Source organism: Carassius carassius, chromosome 42 (genome assembly GCF_963082965.1).
Source record: "Carassius carassius chromosome 42, fCarCar2.1, whole genome shotgun sequence".
NCBI classification, from domain to species: Eukaryota; Metazoa; Chordata; class Actinopteri; order Cypriniformes; family Cyprinidae; genus Carassius; species Carassius carassius.
Window position 1 is genome coordinate 6,104,883 of NC_081796.1, and position 21,323 is coordinate 6,126,205.

General features: G+C 37.2%; 1 protein-coding gene across 9 annotated transcripts in view; it reads left to right on the top strand.

The window, feature by feature from the left end:
* LOC132123986 (abl interactor 1-like) overlaps positions 1–21,323 on the top strand; it is a 59,783-nt gene that overhangs the window by 28,389 nt on the left and 10,071 nt on the right. For 5 of the 9 annotated variants that reach the window (XM_059534689.1, XM_059534691.1, XM_059534692.1 and 2 more), the window contains exons 3-7: positions 4,986–5,162; positions 9,462–9,476; positions 10,559–10,662; positions 10,866–11,006; positions 21,113–21,213. In XM_059534689.1, coding sequence (XP_059390672.1) covers positions 4,986–5,162; positions 9,462–9,476; positions 10,559–10,662; positions 10,866–11,006; positions 21,113–21,213 — 538 coding nt within the window. The remainder of the gene's footprint in view (positions 1–4,985; positions 5,163–9,461; positions 9,477–10,558; positions 10,663–10,865; positions 11,007–21,112; positions 21,214–21,323) is intronic. The other 4 variants (XM_059534690.1, XM_059534693.1, XM_059534695.1 and 1 more) reach the window with 1 other exon arrangement.

Here is a 21,323-nt window from a genome sequence, read left to right on the forward strand (position 1 = left end):
GGGTCCTATAATTAACACCTCTGTTTTTTTCAGAATTTAGCAGTAAGAAATTACTCGTCATCCAGTTTTTTATATCGACTATGCATTCCATTAGTTTTTCAAATTAGTGTTTCATTACTGTGATTTGTAATTAGTAAGATCCACGTGCTGATTAGCAACCTGTGAAAGCCATTCAGGGCTCAAGGGATGACTGTGAATGAGATGGAGACTACATGTGATCTGTTTTAGCAGCAGGGTTGGCCTTCAACATATGATGTCGAAAAATTCTGGTTTTAAACCAGACGAGGCGTTTCGCTCAACCCTAACCTTTGTCAGTCAGGAGAAGAGGAAGTTCTCAATACCTGCATCCAAAACAATGGCAAACATCACTTTTTTTTTTTTTTTTTTTTGAGGGCATTTGATAAAGCTGGACCACCACACATTGTGCAATATGTAGCAGCTCACTTCAGCACATCTATTTTTCAGCTTGCAGGAAGGAGATGAAGTCAGTTTGCGCTGCCCTCCCACTTCCGCCAACACCAGCTGCACAGCTCACTCCAAAAAGAGCTGCTGCTTTTTTTTTTTTTTTATAAATATACCCAAGCTACATAAGACTAGTTTTGTGGTCCAGGGTCTCACACACACATACACACACCCCTATACAGTATATGCATTATGTAACTTAAATGACATTTTAACGGTACCGTTCACCCAAAAATTTTAATTGTCATTAATTACTTCATGTTGTTCCAAACCTGTAAACTTCAGCACACAAATTAAGATATTTTTGATGAAATCCGAGAGCTTTCTGACCCAGACAGCAACAGAACTGACACATTCAAAGCCCAGAAAGACTAAGGACATTGTTAAATTGTCCATGTGACATCGGTGGGTCAACTGTAATGTTATGAAGCCATGAGAATACTTTTTGTGCACAAAGAGAAAAAAAAAAAAAAAAAAAAGTATTCTTGTAGCTTCATAACATTACGATAGTTGCATTGCTGTCTATACAAGGTCAGAAAAGTAAAAAAATATATATATATCTTTGTATTCCAAAAATTCCTTACTGGTTTGGAACAACATGAGGGTGAGTAATTAATGACAGATTTTTCATTTTTGGGTGAACTATCCCTCTATTTGATGGTTATATGTTGTCCCATAATACCTGACATTGTCAAAAAATTGAAAAAATTCAAGAGGATATTTTTGTATAGTGCATTTTACATTTTATATCAAATATTTTCAGTATATGCAAAGTGCACAAGCCTCCTTCTTCCTGATGTTGAATAGGAGCTGGAGCTGCTCTGACTCCATGTCTTTGAGAAATGAATGGCATCCTCTGTGTGTTTCTGCACTGCAGACACTGCTGGCCTTTCATCTCCAACAGGAGGCCTGCTGCATCTGCTCTCAGTCTCTCATGTGCCAGAGAGAGTACTGTTCCCTCTGACAGCACTACAGGGAAAGAGAGACTTCAGATCAGGCTCACAGCAGTAAACATTTTAATTGGTGCTATATGCTATGTTACTGGTATGTAGCCTAATTGAGGGATCAGTAAAACTCAGCCTTTATGGGAAGCTGAAACCTCTACTGAGTACTACTGAGTGCCAGTTAAGCAGAGCTCTTCAGATATATACAAAGTCTGATTCCAAAAAAGTTGGGACACTGTACAAATTGTGAATAAAAACAGAATGCAATGATGTGGAAGTTTCAAATTTCAATATTTTATTCAGAAGACAACATAGATGACATCAAAAGTTTAAACTGAGAAAATGTATCATTTTAAGGGAAAAATACGTTGATTTTAAATTTAATGGCATCAACACATCTAAAAAAAATTGGTACAAGGCCATGTTTACCACTGTGTGGCATCCCCTCTTCTTTTTATAACAGTCTGCAAACGTTACTGAGGAGACAAGTTGCTTTAGTTTAGGAATAGGAATGTTGTCCCATTCTTGTCTAATACAGGCTTCTAGTTGCTCAACTGTCTTAGATCTTCTTTGTCGCATCTTCCTCTTTATGATGCACCAAATGTTTTCTATGGGTGAAAGATCTGGACTGCAGGCTGGCCGTTTCAGTACCCGGATCCTCCTTCTACGCAGCCATGATGTTGCAATTGATGCAGTATGTGGTCTGGCATTGTCATGTTGGAAAATGCAAAGTCTTCCCTGAAAGAGAGAACATCTGGACGGGAGCATATGTTGGATATACCTTTCAGCACTGATGGTGCCTTTCCAGATGTGTAAGCTGCCCATGCCACATGCACTCATGCAACCCCATACCATCAGAGATGCAGGCTTCTGAACGGAGCACTGATAACAACTTGGGTTGTCCTTGTCCTCTTTAGTCCGGATGACATGGCATCCCAGTTTTCCAAATAGAACTTAAAATTTTGATTTGTCTGACCACAGAACAGTTTTCCACTTTGCCACAGTCCATTTTAAATGAGCCTTGGTCCACAGAAAACGCCTGTGCTTCTGGATCATGTTTAGATATGGCTTCTTTTTTGACCTATAGAGTTTTAGCCGGCAACGGCGAATGGCACGGTGAATTGTGTTCACCGACAATGTTTTCCTATAGTACTCCTGAGCCCATGTTGTGATTTCCATTACAGTAGCATTCCTGTATGTGATGCAGTGCCGTCTAAGGGCATGAAGATCACGGGCATCCAGTATGGTTTTCCGGCCTTGACCCTTACGCACATAGATTGTTCCAGATTCTCTTAATCTTTGGATGATATTATGCACTGTAGATTTTGATAACTTCAAACTCTTTGCAATTTTTCTCTGAGAAACTCCTTTCTGATATTGCTCTACAATGTTTCGCTGCAGAATTAGGGGAATTGGTGATCCTCTGCCCATCTTGACTTCTGAGAGACACTGCCACTCTGCGAGGCTCTTTTTATACCTAATAAGTTGCCAATTGGTCCTCCAGCTGTTCGTTATATGTACATTTAACTTTTCTGGCCTCTTATTGCTACCTGTCCCAACTTTTTTGGAATGGAATGTGTAGCTCTCATGAAATCCAAAATGAGCCAATATTTGGCATGACATTTCAAAATGTCTCACTTTCAACATTTGATATGTTATCTATTTTCTATTGTGAATAAAATTAGTTTATGAGATTTGTTAATTATTCCATTCCTTTTTTACTCGCAATTTGTACAGTGTCCCAAGTTTTTTGAAATCGGGTTTGTAAATATCTGAACAATTCTGCTTAACAGTGTTGTATGATAAAGATGTCAGGTGTGTTTTGTAGAGTAGATTATTTAGGACAGAATTTCTCAGACTGAGGATTGTCAGAGTGTCCATGTAAAATTCAAGAATTGTTAATAAAAATATAGAGACCTTTGACATCCACAGAGTGGAAAACACATACATAATCTCAAAATCTATTGTCAGAAGAATGCAATTTACTGTGTAACACGGAAGGTCATGAAATTTGGATTTTAATTTGGAATTTATAGTTTTATGAATTTATTTGATTACAAATAAATAGGCCTATATGAAAAATATATTTTTACTTAATAAATTAAGAAAACAAAAGAAAAACTTTTGTTGTGCTGCGTGAAAGGAAACAGATGGCAGAAAGCAGCACCCTTTTTTTCTTTAGGCCTATTTTACAAAAATGCAAAGATTTATTTTTATTGTGAATGTACACAAATAAAAGCACACCTTTTACAAGTCGGATTATCTTTGACTAAAAGGAGTAGTTGCTTCAAATGTTAGAAGGAAAAAATTTGCACACAGTTAATCTTTGCCTGTTCATTATAATAATAAAATGCATTCAGTCAAACATATGAAAAAGAACACTGCTCAGTTTAAATATGTAGTTAAATAATATTTAACTACATATTTAAACTGAGCAGTGTTCTTTTGTGACGTTAAGTGTTATCATCGTACCGCTGTGATGTTATGTAAGAAAATTTGTTTTACATGGACATTGGAACGTGATTGAAGAACATAATAAATAATATTTTGGTATTCAAATACATTGCTAATGCGGGAAATTGATCAATTACTGAAAAAATAAAATAAATGACTTTTTAAACCGTTTAACTGATTGAATTAATTGGTCAAAATTCTTATGGTCGTTTAATGATTAACAGGTTAAAATAAGCATCCCTAAATCAAACAGATTACATAAGGCCCTAAAAATAAGTGATTAGAACCAACTCAGAAATTGCGTAAAAACTATTGACAATAAATATACATACATTTATGAAAACCACACATTCTGTTCAGACTTTTATTGGTGCATTAAAAACATTCTTGTTATTTGTTGGTTTTGGGGTTATGAGAGGGGTCCTTGATAAAAATGAAATGAATAAAACATTTTTAAAACCTAATTAACATTTGAGAATAGAAAACATGGATTAAACATGTTTCTGGCAGATTTTGTATGTATTCTTTTTGGGCTAATATTACAATGTTTTTCAGTAGAAATATGTCAAGAAATGATTGCAGAGGCTGAAACTTTCACAGCAGTTTGTATTGAGCCTTAATGATTTTATCATGCTATAGTACTTTCCTTAACTTTGGTGTACCTTTTAATGTGTAGTAAAAGTAGGCAAATATGATTTTTGTTCCCTATTTGTCTGAGAAAAAATGGCTTCCTGCCGTTTTATTCACCATTAGGGATATTTTTTCTCTTTTAATGCCGTCTCTTTAAGGTTCAGAAGTGTTCCACTTCATCACAAGCTCCTTTAAAACACTCTCCCAACAGGGTATTGACACTGCAGTAAATCACACCACCGAGAGAAAAAAAAAAAGAAAAAAAACCTCAATATCTGCCATTAATACTGCATGACGCTCCCAACATCACCACATTAATTTCACAGTAACATAATATTTAGGGTCTTATGTCGCTTATTTTTTTTGGTGGAAAAGGCGCTTAATAATATTAACTATTTTTTTTTTTTTTATTAAAAGCGTTAATTTCTTTAAAAACAAATCTTACTTAGCCCAACCTTTCAATCTCATTTTTGTCTTTTCTTCCATCTTCATTAGACGGTAGACATCCATAAGGAGAAGGTCGCCCGGCGAGAGATTGGCATCCTGACAACGAATAAGAACACATCAAGGACTCATAAGATCATCGCTCCGGCTAACCTGGAGCGGCCGGTGAGGTACATCAGGAAGCCCCTCGACTTCACCGTACTGGATGATGTGGGGCATGGAGTGAAGGTAAATACGTGGCCATCTTTTAAAACTGACAGGGGGAAGTCATGGCCTAATGGTTAGAGAGTCGGACTCCCAATCGAAAGGTTGTGAGTTCGAGTCCCGGGCCGGCAGGAATTGAGGGTGGGGGGAGTGCATGTACAGTTCTCTCTCCACCTTCAATACCATGACTTAGGTGTCCTTGAGCAAGGCATCGAACCCCCAACTGCTCCCCGGGCGCCGCAGCATAAATGGCTGCCCACTGCTCCGGGTGTGTGTTCACAGTGTGTGTGTGTGTGTGTTCACTGCTCTGTGTGTGTGCATTTCGGATGGGTTAAATGCAGAGCACAAATTCTGAGTATGGGTCACCATACTTGGCTGAATGTCACGTCACTTTCACTTTCACTTTCATATTCACTGCTTCCAACCCTTCAAACAGGACTGTGAACCCTGGAAAGCATGGCTTGTTTCTCCGTGTTTTCAAGTGTGACCATATATCTCAGTCAGAGTATATGCCATATTTAGTTTGATTCTAACAAGCCTGTGAGTGTACAGTCTGTTCAATATGTCGGACTGTGTTGATTGCTTATCACAATATTACCTGTTTCTGTTGGGTGAGTTCTTTTCTATACAGCAAAAGTGAACAGTGACTACATGGCTCCAGAACAACAACAAAATTAATATAATTGTTTTCTAATTGCATGTTGTTGCTCTTACTGCGAATAATTCAGCCACGCATGTCTTATTGTAAAAATCTGGTAAAATATCAGACTTCTTTCTTGTGACATATGTCTGACTTCTCTAATCATAGGCTGCTTAAACCCCACCCCTTTATTATAATTGACTCGCGTTTAGATTTGTCATTTTTTCTTTCTCAATAGTTTCGCTCAAATGTTTGTCACAATACGGAAGAAAAGATCTGTCACTAATTCTGTTTCATTGCGACTTCAAGGCAGTGCACTAGGGCTAGTTTTGTGGCAAAACTTAAAAGTCTGAATATTAATGTATCATATTATGTAAAAAATAATGTTAATTTAGCCATATATTTCCTGGTTCCAAGTGAAGATTTATTTTTTCTTTCACCATGTGTAATTTTATGTAATGCTTTTCAAGGATGAGGGCTAATGATCTGCCTAATTTGCAAAGCTTTTACCAAATAACATATGCATTTGTCAATTTAGCGTAGTTTTTTTTCCTCCTGTAACTCATTTCTGGGTCTTAACCCACCAACAGAGAGACTGTGTTGGGGATTCATTAAGTCTTTAAAATAGAGTATGAATGTTAATAGCAAAATGAGCCAAGTGGCACAAGATTACACCTCTCTCTGCTCTAGTTTATTGAGGAAGGCAGTGAAATAAGGCTGGAGTTTTAAACAACCTCCCATTTAAAAAAAAAAAAAAAAAAAAATACCCATCCATGCAGTTCCCATTCCTGCCCTACAGCATGTTGACAGCATGCATCAAATGTGCTGACATGTAAAAACACTTGACCTAGTGACAGCATCACCCTCCATCTGTGGTTAATCTGACAGGATTGTGAGTGTCATGGGCGTTCACAAGGGATTACGGCTACAATTACACTTGTGGTTACAGCTAACATTACTGCCTCTTGTGCTCACCAAAGCTGCAGTTATTTGATCAAAAATACAGTAAACACAGTACAAAGAAAACTCTTTTCTATCAGAATATATTTTAAAATGCTATTTATTCCTGTTACGACAAAGCTGAATTTTCATCAACCATTACCCCTGTCGTCAGTGTCTAATTTTCTGCTTAATATTAATATTAATATATGGAAATTGTGATAGAATTTTTATTTTTTTTAGATTAATTAATGTACAAGTTCAAAAGAACAGCATTTATTTGAAATAGAAATATGTTGTATCATCATAAATTACAGATGTTGTTGTTGTTGTGTTTTTTTTACATTTAATGCATCTGCTTAATAATTATTAAATTAAGACTCCAAAGTTTATATGAAAAAAAAAATATATATATATATATGAAAAGTTCAGATGCAAAAGCCTCTAAGTGCCATCTAAAATTAAGATTTTTATCAGGCTCCTATATTTATGTTCAGTTATTTCACTTTAATAGCCTGGAAAAGGACCTGCACATTGCCATTAAAGTAAAATGACTCAACCTAAGCATAGGAGCTTGATAGAAATCCTAATTTTAGATGAAAATTTCAGATGGCATTTAGAGGCTTTTGCATCTGAACTCTTCATATACATACATACATATATATATATATATATATATATATATATATATATATATATATATATATATATATATATATATATATATATATATATATATATATAAAATCTACAATTTTCATAGTCATGAAAATAAAGAAAACTCTTTGAATGAGAAGGTGTGTCCAAACTTTTGGTCTGTACTGTTTGTGTGTGTGTGTATATATATATTTATATTGTGTGTGTGTGTATATATATATATTTATATTGTGTGTGTGTTTAAGACTATTAAACATTTAAGAGTCACCTGACAGGGGATTGCAGCATCTTCAGCCAATTTTACTGTTCGCAAACGATGAGATTTATTTGCAATGTCAGTCGTCACTTAATCTAGTCCGCTGCCGCAGGAATGCAGAGAAGTTCTCAGATGCTGGTTTCAAAAGGTTTTTTAACTTCTTTATTTTATATCTTTCCCCTGTTCAGGAAAGAATATTAGGATCCTTTTGTTTGGCTGCTCGTGTGTCTGTGTAAGTGATCATTAAGCGCTTTCGCAGTCTTAAATGTAGAGGGTTTGGCGCTGTACATTAAGCAGTGTTTCTGTCTGACTGAGGGAGGGTTTTGTTCTCTACTGGTTCCTCTGAGATCTAAATGAACACCACATGTGAGTTTGCGTATCTGGTCCTGGAACTGGAATCCTCTACCTTTTTGAACCCCAAAACCATTCTATTGACTTGGTTCAATGCCTGATTAGAAATTTGTCTTTTTAAGATATATTCACTATGTGATGTGATATGTAAATATGAATTACATTTCTTTAAAGATATGTCAGGATATATGTCATGATGCACGTATGTGTTGTGATGCATAATGTGATTAATAAAAAAAAATGTCATGATATATAACCAAAGCTAGAAATGGTCAAATTGAACGTTTGAAATATTTTCTGTTAATACCAATTAACCTACTGGCTTATGATTTTTCTAGAATAGAATAAGCAAGTTGCTACACTGATGCTAACTGAATTCATTTGTGGATGTTATTATAACTAACATTCTTCCTACTGATATATCTATATTTCCTTAAGTTGTTTATTTGTTTATAATTTATTTGGTTTATTATTTGATTTCGGTTATGTATTTATTTTTTCTTATTTGTAATATATATTATTTTTACCTTTTGTTTATTTATTCAATATATTTATTGATTGAATGATTTGTATTTTATTTATTGATATTTTTCACTAAATCAATAATGCACTTCAGATCCTATTATATTTTGAATATAATCACAATTGTTATGCTATGTCATATGTATATATATTAATCAGTCTCTTTTTAAGTTTGTCTGTTTATTGTTTGGTGTCTTTATTTGTTTGTGGTTCTTATGCTGTAACGCGCCTAACATCAGCTTTTATAGTCACAATATAGCATGCCCTCAAGTGCTTTAAAGCTGAAATACTCTATTGTTAACTCTCTGGTTTCCACTATATAGTTTCTATTTTCTGTCTACTTCAGTTATGAGCATTGTCCCAGTTACTTTTGCCCTCATTACTCATACAGGACAGTGCATTAATAATGCCACACTTTGCATGTTCTGCAGAACAGTAACTGCACACGCAGCCACTGTTATGATGAGAGACCTTTTTGTCTCTGCAGTTTGGGGACTAAGTTGTCTTTATAGAGTAGATAGCTATTCTTGCCATGTATCCTTTATGCAGCAGACAAAAGCTAGTGCTTTTGTGTGAACTAGAAGTCTCTGTGGTAAATCTAATGGAACAAATATTTCAAAACTGGCATTTTCACCAGTGTGAATTTTAGTTTTCTAATAATAATTACACAAACAAACTGCAGGTCAGGCCCAGATAGCACAGTGTGAAAAGAGACCTTGTGAAACGAATGTCTGCTTCAGAACACTCAGTCAAAGCGAGTGTGAAAACCGTCACACTGTCAGGAAGAGCATTTTAACGTTAGCGCCCTCAGCTCTAGTGAAGTGAAATGTGGGTTTAGAGATTTGAAGTGCTTTTGTCCTGCTTCAAGAGCTCTGAACTGAGACGTGCCAGTTTTTGACATGCCTCTCTCTCTCTTTTTGTCTTTCTCACTTTCTCTTTTCTCCTCTGCCCACACTAGTGGCTTAAAGCCAAGGTGAGTGTACTTGTCCCATGACCCCTCCTGCTTTAGTCTGTTACTGATCGACTGTGATCCTGATACATATTCATATCACTTCATCCCTCCCTCATAACCTCATCATGTGCAGTAGATGTAGATCAACCCCATTGCAAAGTGATCTCTAATAGCTGAATTATCGAAAGATTATTAGCCGTTTTAACACTAAATCAAGTACACAGGCAACTCAAACAAGCAGTTGCCTATGTACTTGAATTTTGGCTTGCCGGACAAATTTAGCTTTTCTTACATAGTCTTCAGTTGTGTTCTGTTTGCACTTTATTTTCAGGCTTAACGTCTGGTTTTTGTATATATGTTGAAGTGATAGACTGATAATGGAAAGGTTAATCTGAGCGTTTGGAGATTGTCGATGACTGTTAGTGTCCCATTGTGTTTGATTAAATATATTTTAATAAGTGTTTTTTTTTTTTTGACTTTTTTTCTTAATTTAGGAAATATGGTGTAAAATGATTTAATTGCAGTGAATTTAAGAAAATAAATACTAATTAATATTTAATTAATATTTAATTAAATTATTTGGCTACTACTAGATAATCAAAATATTGGCATTGACCAATGAAAAAACTCACTACAGATCGACCTCTAGTTGTGTTTGTCATTTGTAATTCAAAGGTCCTTATTCAAGAAACATTAAAAAAGATAAAAAAAAAATTAATAAACACTATTTACAATAATAATTTCGTTGTGGCAACAAATAGTTAACTTTTTTTTTCATTTTGTTTTAGTTTGTTAAATAATAATAAACTTGACTTGCATTCTATTCATGAATGTTTGTAAATTTATCAACATGCACACATTTAACTATAAAATAGTTACAAAACATTTGTGAGAAAGGTTTTACATGCAAATTATTCATTTATCTACATGGGTTCCATGAATGAGGCCCAGTCATTGCAGTAGCAAACTGAACCTTGAGTTAAAATGTATTGTTTTGTTTGGTAAAGCCCTCTTCTCATCTCCATTTCTTTAGTCTTATTTATGTAATCTGTTGTTGAGACTCTGTTCAAATGCTTAAATGGATGTTTTGCTTGTCTGATCAGCAACACGGCAACAATCAGTCAATCAGAGGAGGAACTCTCTCCAGGACCAATCCCCCAACACAGAAACCTCCCAGCCCACCCTTGGCAGGACGAGGCACTCTTGGGTAAGATCTGATTTCATCATTTATTTCAGTGTGAAAAGAATAGAAACATTTCTGACCCGTATGCTAAATCAGACAATAGTATGACATAGAGAGCAGCTTTTAATAGCAAAGCCACAAATCATTTATTATTTAAAGCATTGTTTTATATATATATATATATATAAAATTCGTTTTTTGCCTATTTGTTTTAAATGGATATACAGGCGTAACAATCCTTATAAAACGCTTGAGCCAGTGAAACCTCCAACAGTGCCCAACGACTACATGACGAGTCCAGCTCGTCTGGGCAGCCAACACAGTCCGGGACGTACCGCGTCTCTCAACCAGCGACCGAGAACCCACAGGTAACATCTGTCCTTCTGTATCTGTCTTCTGTCTGTCTGTCTTTTTTTATTTATTTTTTTTATTTTACTTTTTTTTTTTGAATTATTGATGATAAAATTCAAATGTATTTATTTATCCGTATGGCTTTAGTAAATTTTTTTATTAATATTGTTTTTTATTATTATGATTATTATTATTATCATTATTATTATTATTATTATTATTATATTAAAATTAGAGTTTGTTTGTTTTTTGTTTTTATTTCAAATAGTTAAGTATATTTTTGTTAATACTGTGTAGGATTATAATAATAATAATATTATTTTGACATTAGACATTTTTTTGTTTTTTTTTTGGTTTTTGAATTTAACTTTGTAGTACGTTTTATTAATATGATGTAGTTATTATTATTAGTAGTAGTAGTAGTAGTAATATTGATAGTAATAAATTAGGTTTATTTTGAGTAATTTTGTATGCATTAATTGCCATTGCGTCCACATAGATAAAACATTGTGTATGTTATACTGTATGTGCAAGGGCTTTACTAATGAATCAGATATCTAATTTCTCTCTTAATTTGGTCTTTTTCCACTTCTTCTCTCCCACACTTTTCCATCAGCCTCCACAGTTTCATTTAGTGTCTGAATGTCACAGCATATTTGACTTCCTCTGTGGGATTGAACAATTTCACTCATGTATTTCATCGTGTTTACATCTAAATGAGAGGCCTGAACTATGGCTTTCTTAATGTCCCAAGTGTGCAGTCTGTACTCTTCCCACACGCATGTGTAACATCTGTAAACAATGTCATCACACCAACCCACACCTCAGCCGTGCTCCAGAGCAGAGGGAATAACCCCTCATTCAGCCCTCGCAGTGTTTATTAAACACAGTCAGGACTGCAGTAGTGCATGCGCAGAATGACTGAATGAATTGGCCTCATTAGTTAATGCTGACTGTGATGCCATAAATAATACACAACTTTTTCATTTGTTAAAATACTGGTGCCACACGCTAGCTCTCGTGAGAGTGGCCTGCCGAATCCATCGAATTGCAAGTCTTAAAGGACACCTATTATGCCCCTTTTTACAAGATGTAATATTGGTCTTAGGTGTCCCCAGAATGTGTCTTGTGAAGTTTCAGCTCAAAATATCCCACCTATCATTTAGGTCGAAAATGACATTTTTGGGGCGTGTCTAAAAAAAAAAGAGCTGTTTTGGTGTGTGTATCACTTTAAATGCAAATGAGCTGCACATACACACCCCGTCTTCAGAAGAGGGTGTGGCATATACATCTCTGCTTTGCATACCTACAGCAATAAACATCCAGTAGAAGCAACATGAACGAGAGCAAGAAAACCGGTGTTCTGCCGTACATGTTTGAACTGGAGTCAGACACAGATGAAGGGGAGACTCCGGCAGAAGAAACACCTATGAGAATGAACCAGGACGTCTCTGAATGGTTATTTGATACATTTATTTACTTGTAGAGTTTTCACAGCCCATTTGCAAAGACCGATGAGGGAAACAAATACTTTGATAAGGTTCTCTATGTGCCTCAACGAAGCAACATATGCACACAAATGTAGTTAAAACTTTAGCTAAGCAATATAACGACATGCAAATTATGTAAGGGATACTTTCACAGCAAGTTCAAATATTACTTATCATACAGGTGCTCGTGTGGCAAATGTATTGCCACTCGATCACAAAGCAGTCTATGGTGAAATGATTTGTGCAGATATAAATGCATTTTGGAACATTTGGTGCGCATTAACTTAAAAAATAAAAGTAATCCACTGCGTCTTCAGTGGTTCAGATTTTGGGAGCATTTGAAAAATGTTATGCTCAGTCTTACATTCAAATACTGAACACCGGTTCAGTGCTGTTACAGCTGCTCAAGCACGGAGAAAATGGAGGACAGTGTACAACCAAATACATCTCGCTGAGGGCGGAAACCATTGTAATCCAGGAATGTGAGTCAGCTGCCATGGGTGGTGCCTAAACATTGTGATGTAACAATGCTAATGGTGTGTTCACTAGAGCTGAAGATCTTTGCCCGAACCCGACGGGACCCGATGGGACCCGACGGGTTCGGTCGGGTTCGGGCTTAATTTATATAATCTTACGCGGACTCGGGTCGGGCTCGGGCTTGTGCTCAGGTTTGCAAGGTAAACGAGCGGTCATGTGATGTGTTTCGATTAGCGCGAGAAGGATGCGAAAATGGATGCTGAGTAGATGTAACGGAGGCTTGCCTCTGGCGATTACACCAGCAACTAAAGCAAAGTCTGAGGTTTGGAAAAGTTTTGACCATGTTTATAATGAGAATAATGAGTGAATAATGACGCACCATCAGTGAGTGCAAGAACACGCTGAAGCCATCTACAGTAGATTTAATAATTTTCCTCCACAAAAACATGCAGGCTTAGCCTAATCACTGTGAGTAAAAGTTTTTCAAATGATAACTAAATATTCATTGAGTCTTATATGCATAATGTGGACAGAGTATTTACGCTAATATTGGCATTATTCTTTTATTAAATGTCAGCTGCTAGTGGCGAATCAAATCCGGCGGAGCCTTTATCTTAATTTCGTTATTGCCAAATACCAATCTTAATTTAAAATTTAACTTAAATTAATTTGTTTTAAAAAAAAAAAAATTATTTGTGCGTTGGTCTATTTATAGGCTAAATGAGCCTATGCCTATTTAGAGCGCTGAGATGTTACGATGTTACAGAGGACTTATTTTATTTTTTTATTCCAACTTCCAAGTGGCCTATAGTCTACGTAAGTTATGAATAAATTATGTTAAAACATGTATAAATGACTCATTCTTGACAAAAGGAAAAAGAGCTGTGTGTGCGCACATTTGAATAATGTCGGGCTGTAAACGGGTTCGGGCTTTAAAAAAGCTGTCAATCAAAATGTACTTGTCGGGCTCGGGTCCTGTCGGGCCTAACATTTAAGGCCCGATTACAGCTCTAGTGTTCACACCAAATGTGAAGTGAATATGCCCATCACGTAGTGCTGGGCGGTAAACCGGTTCATACCGAAAACCGGTGTATATTTTCGTTACAATGTTAATTTTGAATATACCGCCATACCGGTGTATTTAATTACTCAGCGTTCAGAACGAACGTTATGCTTCGCCGTGGCCACGTGACACTGTTTCAGACGGACCCTTTACAATGTTGCACTTGGTGAGGGTAAACACAGTAGTGCTCTGGTCTTACGTTATAACGCCTATTTCACACATAGTCCGTCTGCAGTGCGTATTAATGGATTCATACTGCACGAGGTTGCGGTGCATCAGTGCGTTCAAGGAATGGTGCATTGTACACCTGATTATGCATGAAAAAAAAACGGCATAAACCGGAAAACTGGTATAATTTAGAAAAAAAAACGTGATATACATTTTTGGTCAAACCGCCCAGCACTACCATCACGTCCCTCACTCTAGATTACTCACGGGATATTTTTCGCATCACTCGGATTGCTTTTATATGCGCAAGTGAGACAAAAAACATCCCGTGAGTTAAACTATGGTGAGGATAAAAACGATCGCTGCTTTGTATCTGTTGTGAAGTCCCAAAAATGCTGGAAAGCCAAACGCGGACGTGTCTGGGTTCACAGCATTATACAGAGGCACACACAACTCAGTGAAGTTGTATCATATAATTTCTGGTGCCCACAATCAGCTACAATGTGTTCCTCCATTTACTGATTCAACCAGATATGCCAATAAGCTTTTTGGCTTGCGTGAGAACGCGTCAGGTGAATTTTCTGCTCTAGTTGAAATTTTTTAAATTGCACGAAGACGCAATTGAGGCAAATATCTTGCATTCACGGCAAACAGATCACACATTTGCATCATTCGCGTGTTCTCCTGTGTTGTCTGGTATTGTCTTTGTGGATTATTTGCTGTTGGATTATTGTTGTTCCCTTTCCCTGTGGATTTATTAAAAGGAATTCTCCATCCTACTCTTTCATTGTGCACATTATATATTGTTGTGACAATCCTGTGATAAGAACAGAGATTCATTGTTTTAACTTCTAATATATAGTTTTAATGGTTCATCTTTAATGCATCTTATAAAAGCTGTTCTTGAGAACTGACATGTAGCCAACAGCCTTTATCAGCCACATCAGTTCTAGCAGCATTAGCGTTTTGTATATGTGCTGCTTATCTGTAATTAAGATTAATTATGATTCCATATCTCCACCTGAGCCATAAGCTGCTTTCCAAAAGCATTCACTGCTGTGATTTCAGCTCTTTTTTATGCTGCCTTTGTCTGAATCGGCTTGAGCTCTTTGGGTGCCTGATGCATTATGGGTTATGACAGTCAGTTTATCAATTCTGTGTCTCGAAGTTTAAAGTTTATATTAACAAAGGAACCTAGTGATCTTATCTTAATATTAAACCATTGACTATTGTTATTTGCCATTACAGTATAATTGAGAGCTATACATTTTAACATTTATTAGACTTTAAAAAATAACTTATAATTTATGTGAACTTAAAACAATCATTCTAAAAGCTGCAAAAGTTATGGATTTCCTCTTTTTTTTTCTTCTTCTTTTGTTCTTTGATTAACAGACATCACAGCAGCTGGTTATTAGGTTATTTTGGCTGCTTTAAGAGCGGCGCTACTGAACATGATGCAGATCTGACACGCATAATATTTTTTTTTCACAACTCTTTACCTTTTCTGACCCACTTCAGGTCTTAAAGTCTCTACTAATGAGCTGATGAGTTGAATCGAGTGTTACATGAGGGAGACATCCAGGACAGTTTTGAAAACCACTTATTGTTCTTAAAGGGGTCATATGATAGGATTTACATTTTTCCTTTCTCTTTGGAGTGTTACAAGCTCTTGGTGCATAAATAAGATCTGTAAAGTTGCAAAGACTAAAGTCTCAAATCCAAAGAGATATTCTTTATAAGTCAAATCATCTTTATTTATATAGCGCTTTAAACCAAACCGATTGTGTCAAAGAAACTGAAGAATTTTAATTAGGAAAACAGTGTGTCAATAATGCAAAATTACAGTTAAAGGCAGTTCATCATTGCATTCAATGATGCCATCATTCAGCTCAGTTAAGTTTAAATAGTATCTGTGCAATCAAGTCAACGATATCGTTGTAAATGAAGTGTCCCCAACTAAGCAAGCCAACAGCGGCAAGGAACCGAAACTCCATCGGTGACAGAATGGAGAAAAAAACCTTGGGAGAAACCAGGCTCAGTTGGGGGCCAGTTCTCCTCTGACCAGACGAAACCAGTAGTTCAATTCCAGGCTGCAGCAAAGTCAGATTGTGCAGAAGAATCATCTGTTTCCTGTGGTCTTGTCCTGGTGGTCGTCTGAGACAAGGTCTTTACAGGGGATCTGTGTCTGGGGCTCTAGTTGTCCTGGTCTCGGCTGTCTTTCAGGGCAGTAGAGGTCCTTTCTAGGTGCTGATCCACCATCTGGTCTGGATACATACTGGATCCGGGTGACTGCAGTGACCCTCTGATCTGGATACAGACTGGATCTGGTGGCTACGATGAACTCGGAATAAGAGAGAAACAGACTAATATTAGCGTAGATGCCATTCTTCTAATGATGTAGCAAGTACGTCGGGTGTTATGGGAAGTGTTCCCGGTTCCGGTTTATCTAATTAAAGCAGCCTAAAAATCCTTTAACGGATTTGAATATTAAAAGCGTATTAGTGTGTTATGTCTTAGCAAGGTTAAAGAGATGGGTCTTTAATCTAGATTTAAACTGCAAGAGTGTGTCTGCCTCCCGAACAATGTTATGTAGGTTATTCCAGAGTTTAGGCACCAAATAGGAAAAGGATCTGCCGCCTGCAGTTGATTTTAATATTCTAGGTATTATCAAATTGCCTGAGTTTTGAGAACACAGCGGACGTGGAGGACTTTAATGTGACAAGAGCTCGTTCAAATACTGAGGTTCTAAACCATTCAGGGCTTTATAAGTAATAAGCAATATTTTAAAATCTATACGATGTTTGATAGGGAGCCAGTGCAGTGTTGACAGGACCGGGCTAATATGGTCATACTTCCTGGTTCTAGTAAGAACTCTTGCTGCTGCATTTTGGACTAGCTGTAGTTTGTTTACTAAGCGTGCAGAACAACCACCCAATAAAGCATTACAATAATCTAACCTTGAGGTCATAAATGCATGGATTAACATTTCTGCATTTGACATTGAGAGCATAGGTCGTAATTTGTATATATATTTTTTTCTGATATATTATATTATTTTCTTATATATATGTCCACACCCCCCTGAAACGGCTCGTTCTAACACGCCATAATCAGTAATTATGTCCCAACTGGATGCAAATGCCTCTTTGTAATGGTTTTTATTGGTTTTGTCTCGTCTAGTGATGTCCGGATCGCGAACAAATCTTTCTATTTAATCAGATCTTCTTAGCGAACCAGTCGAACCGGTTCACCAAATCGAACTGAATCATTTGAAATGGTTCGAGTCTCCAGTACGCATTAATCCACATAACTACTTAAGTTATTTGGTTTATAAACGTGCCTTACACTCCCTCTGATGCCAAATAAACCCCAAGTTATTCAGTTACTCCTGACAGTACATTGACTGAACTGCTAAAAGAGAACCAATGATGGGATGTGCACGAGCAGAGCAGCTGGACTGAGTCTCGTGCTGCTGGCCTTGGAGATGGCCTGAATATTTTTTTTTTGCTGACATATGGTCTGACAACATCTCATCTGACTGAAGTTCACCGTTGTTCTATTGAAGTTCCCTCTTCACCTGTACCTTTTCCACACTTCTTTGACTAGCACCTGGCTCTGAGGTGAAGTTTGAGTGTGTGTCTGGAAAGTCTCCAATTTGATGTGGTCATAAAGACGTTCTGCGTCTAAATAAACGCAATTCTTGTCAAGAAAAAAAGACAGAAGCAGCAGTTGTAAATGCGGTGGCCAACCCTAGCTGAGCCCCTGCATTAATTGACAATTAAGACAATTTTTGCATAATCTGTAGATTTCCACGTAAACTCCCTACACATGTATTGGTTCATGTTGCATGGTTCAGTTTCCTCTATCTTTAAAATTTGGTTCCCCATACAGCTTATAAGTAAATGAAACTGGCTATGTGAATATGAAAAATAAATTTTCTGATTTGGGATGCACGCCAAGTTTGTGACTTGTGCTCATTTTAAATGATCATATTTTAATATCATCTTTGGTTTTATCATTTGGCCTAGTGTGTCCAACATTTTAGCTGTGGATTCTTAATGCATTTCTAATAAATAAAAAAAAATAAAAAAAACATAAAATGGAAAAAAAGAATGAGATATGGGTAGGTCACTTGACCAGACATCATGTACACATCAGATTTTAAAACCACATCTGAAAGTTTTACCTATGTCCACGCCTTTTCAACACTAATTTTTCACTGCGCATCTTTAGTAAATCTTGACAGTACTATTTTAATGCCAAAAGATGGTTTGTGCTAGCTGGCCTGTAGTCTCATGAGTTCTGCTATTTACAAGCATGTTTATCAGTCTTTCAGACAACCCACAGACCAGCTAGTTTTGAAAAGTAGTAATACATGTAGTTTTGCACATCTCTAGTTAAAATCAGAACATTCGCTCGATTCATACAATGAAGTGAAAAAGGCTCATTGGTACAAAAATGAGATCTGTTGCAGTGCAGCGTGGGACTCCCTGGTGCTCTGGTTTCTGTGGAACTGTGGAGCTGCATGGACACAGAGCAGACACAGAGGATCAAGGCTCATTTCTAAAGCTGTTCCTATGTGGGGGTGTAACACTGATGCAATGATGCCCATAGCACCACAGTGTTGAATAATCCATGAATTGACCGGTGTTGAACATATGCATAACCACATATGTATATAGTAGTACCATGTGTCTCAAAGATAAGTGAATATCTAGGTCACTTCAACATATAAGCCTAAGATATTCAGAACGGAATAATAGCTTTCTACTTACTGTCTTCACTAAATACTATGTACTGCTTGCTGTTTTTTTCAAACAGTATTATGTTTTATCATGATATCACTGTGGCATCAAGCAAAATTGGACATGTCTAGCACTGCAGAGTTAATCAAAATAAAACCAACATCGCGATATACAGTCGTGGCCAAAAGTTTTGAGAATTACATAAATATTAGTTTTCAAAAAGTTTGCTGCTATACTGCTTTTAGATCTTTGTTTCAGTTGTTTCTGTGATGTACTGAAATATAATGACAAGCACTTCATACGTTTCAAAGGCTTTTATCGACAATTACATGACATTTATGCAAAGAGTCAGTATTTGCAGTGTTGGCCCTTCTTTTTCAAGACCTCTGCAATTCCACTGGGCATGCTCTCAATCAACGTCTGGGCCAAATCCTGACTGATAGCAACCCATTCTTTCATAATCACTTCTTGGTGTTTGTCAGAATTAGTGGGTTTTTGTTTGTCCACCCTCCTCTTGAGGATTGACCACAAGTTCTCAATGGGATTAAGATCTGGGGAGTTTCCAGGCCATGGACCCAAATTTCAACATTCTGGCCCCCGAGCCACTTAGTTATCACTTTTGCCTTATGGCACGGTGCTCCATCGTGCTGGAAAATGCATTGTTCTTCACCAAACTGTTGTTGGATTGTTGGAAGAAGTTGCTGTTGGAGGGTGTTTTGGTACCATTCTTTATTCATGGCTGTGTTTTTGGGCAGAATTGTGAGTGAGCCCACTCCCTTGGATGAGAAGCAACCCCACACATGAATGGTGTCAGGATGCTTTACTGTTGGCATGACACAGGACTGATGGTAGCGCTCACCTTTTTCTCCGGACAAGCCTTTTTCCAGATGCCCCAAACAATCGGAAAGGGGCTTCATCGGAGAATATGACTTTGCCCCACTCCTCAGCAGTCCATTCACTATACTTTCTGCAGAAGATCATTCTGTCCCTGATGGTTTTTTTGGAGAGAAGTGGCTTCTTTGCTGCCCTTCTTGACAACAGGCCATCTTCCAAAAGTCTTCGCCTCACTGGGCGTGTAGATGCGCTCACACCTGCCTGCTGCCATTCCTGAGCAAGCTCTGCACTGGTGGCACTCCGATCCCGCAGCTGAATCCTCTTTAGGAGACGATCCTGGAGCTTGCTGGACTTTCTTGGACGCCCTGAAGCCTTCTTTACAAGAATTGAACCTCTTTCCTTGAAGTTCTTGATGATCCTATTAATTGTTGATTTAGGTGCAATCTTAGTAGCCACAATATCCTTGCATGTGAAGTCATTTTTATGCAACGCAATGATGGCTGCACGCGTTTCTTTGCAGGTCACCATGGTTAACAATGGAAGAACAATGATTTCAAGCATCACCCTCCTTTTAACATCTCAAGTCTGCCATTCTAACCTAATCAGTCTGACATAATGATCTCCAGCCTTGTGCTCGTCAACATTCTCACCTGAGTTAACAAGACGATTACTGAAATGATCTCAGCAGGTCCTTTAATGACAGCAATGAAATGCAGTGGAAAGGTTTTTTTGGGATTAAGTTAATTTTCATGGCAAAGAAGGACTATGCAATTCATCTGATCACTCTTCATAACATTCTGGAGTATATGCAAATTGCTATTATAAAAACTTAAGCAGCAACTTTTCCAATTTCCAATATTTATGTAATTCTCAAAACTTTTGGCCACGACTGTATGGCTTAGTGCAGTTATCAAAACACAAAGGCTGCGATTTAATTAAATGAATATATTTAGCATGTTTCAGATGGAAGCATAGCGCTGTTTTCGTTTACACGCTTGACAGCTCCTGATCCAGTGTTTTCGATGTCTCATAGCAGCTTGGTTCTGTAAATGCTGCTTCACATGAACTGCACCTGCTCTTAGTTGGATGTTCTGCATTTTTATTTTGTGTATTAATGTGGTATCTTCTGGCAGTCCCATCAAATGAGCGGAGAAAAAGATCACTGGTAATATTGCTGTCACTTTGGAAGTCAAATTTCATTGTGGGATACAGTATTCTCTGTTTTGGTAAATGTAGTATGTCAGCCCGGGGAAATCTCCAGACTGCACACAGTATGCATACTGAATACTTCAGAAATAGTATGATATGATAGTATGCTAAGAACTTCCTCTCTTTCTCTGTAGTGGCAGCAGCGGGGGCAGCGGCAGTCGAGAGAACAGTGGCGGCAGCAGCATTGGCATTCCCATCGCCGTGCCGACTCCCTCCATTCCCAACTCAGTCCCAGGTGAGCTGTAGCCCACATATACACCTGCTGCAACCGCAGGCCTAACCTGAGAATTAGACATACTATCCACATGTGCAGTATATCCTGTTCACCAGAGTCAGAAATGGAGC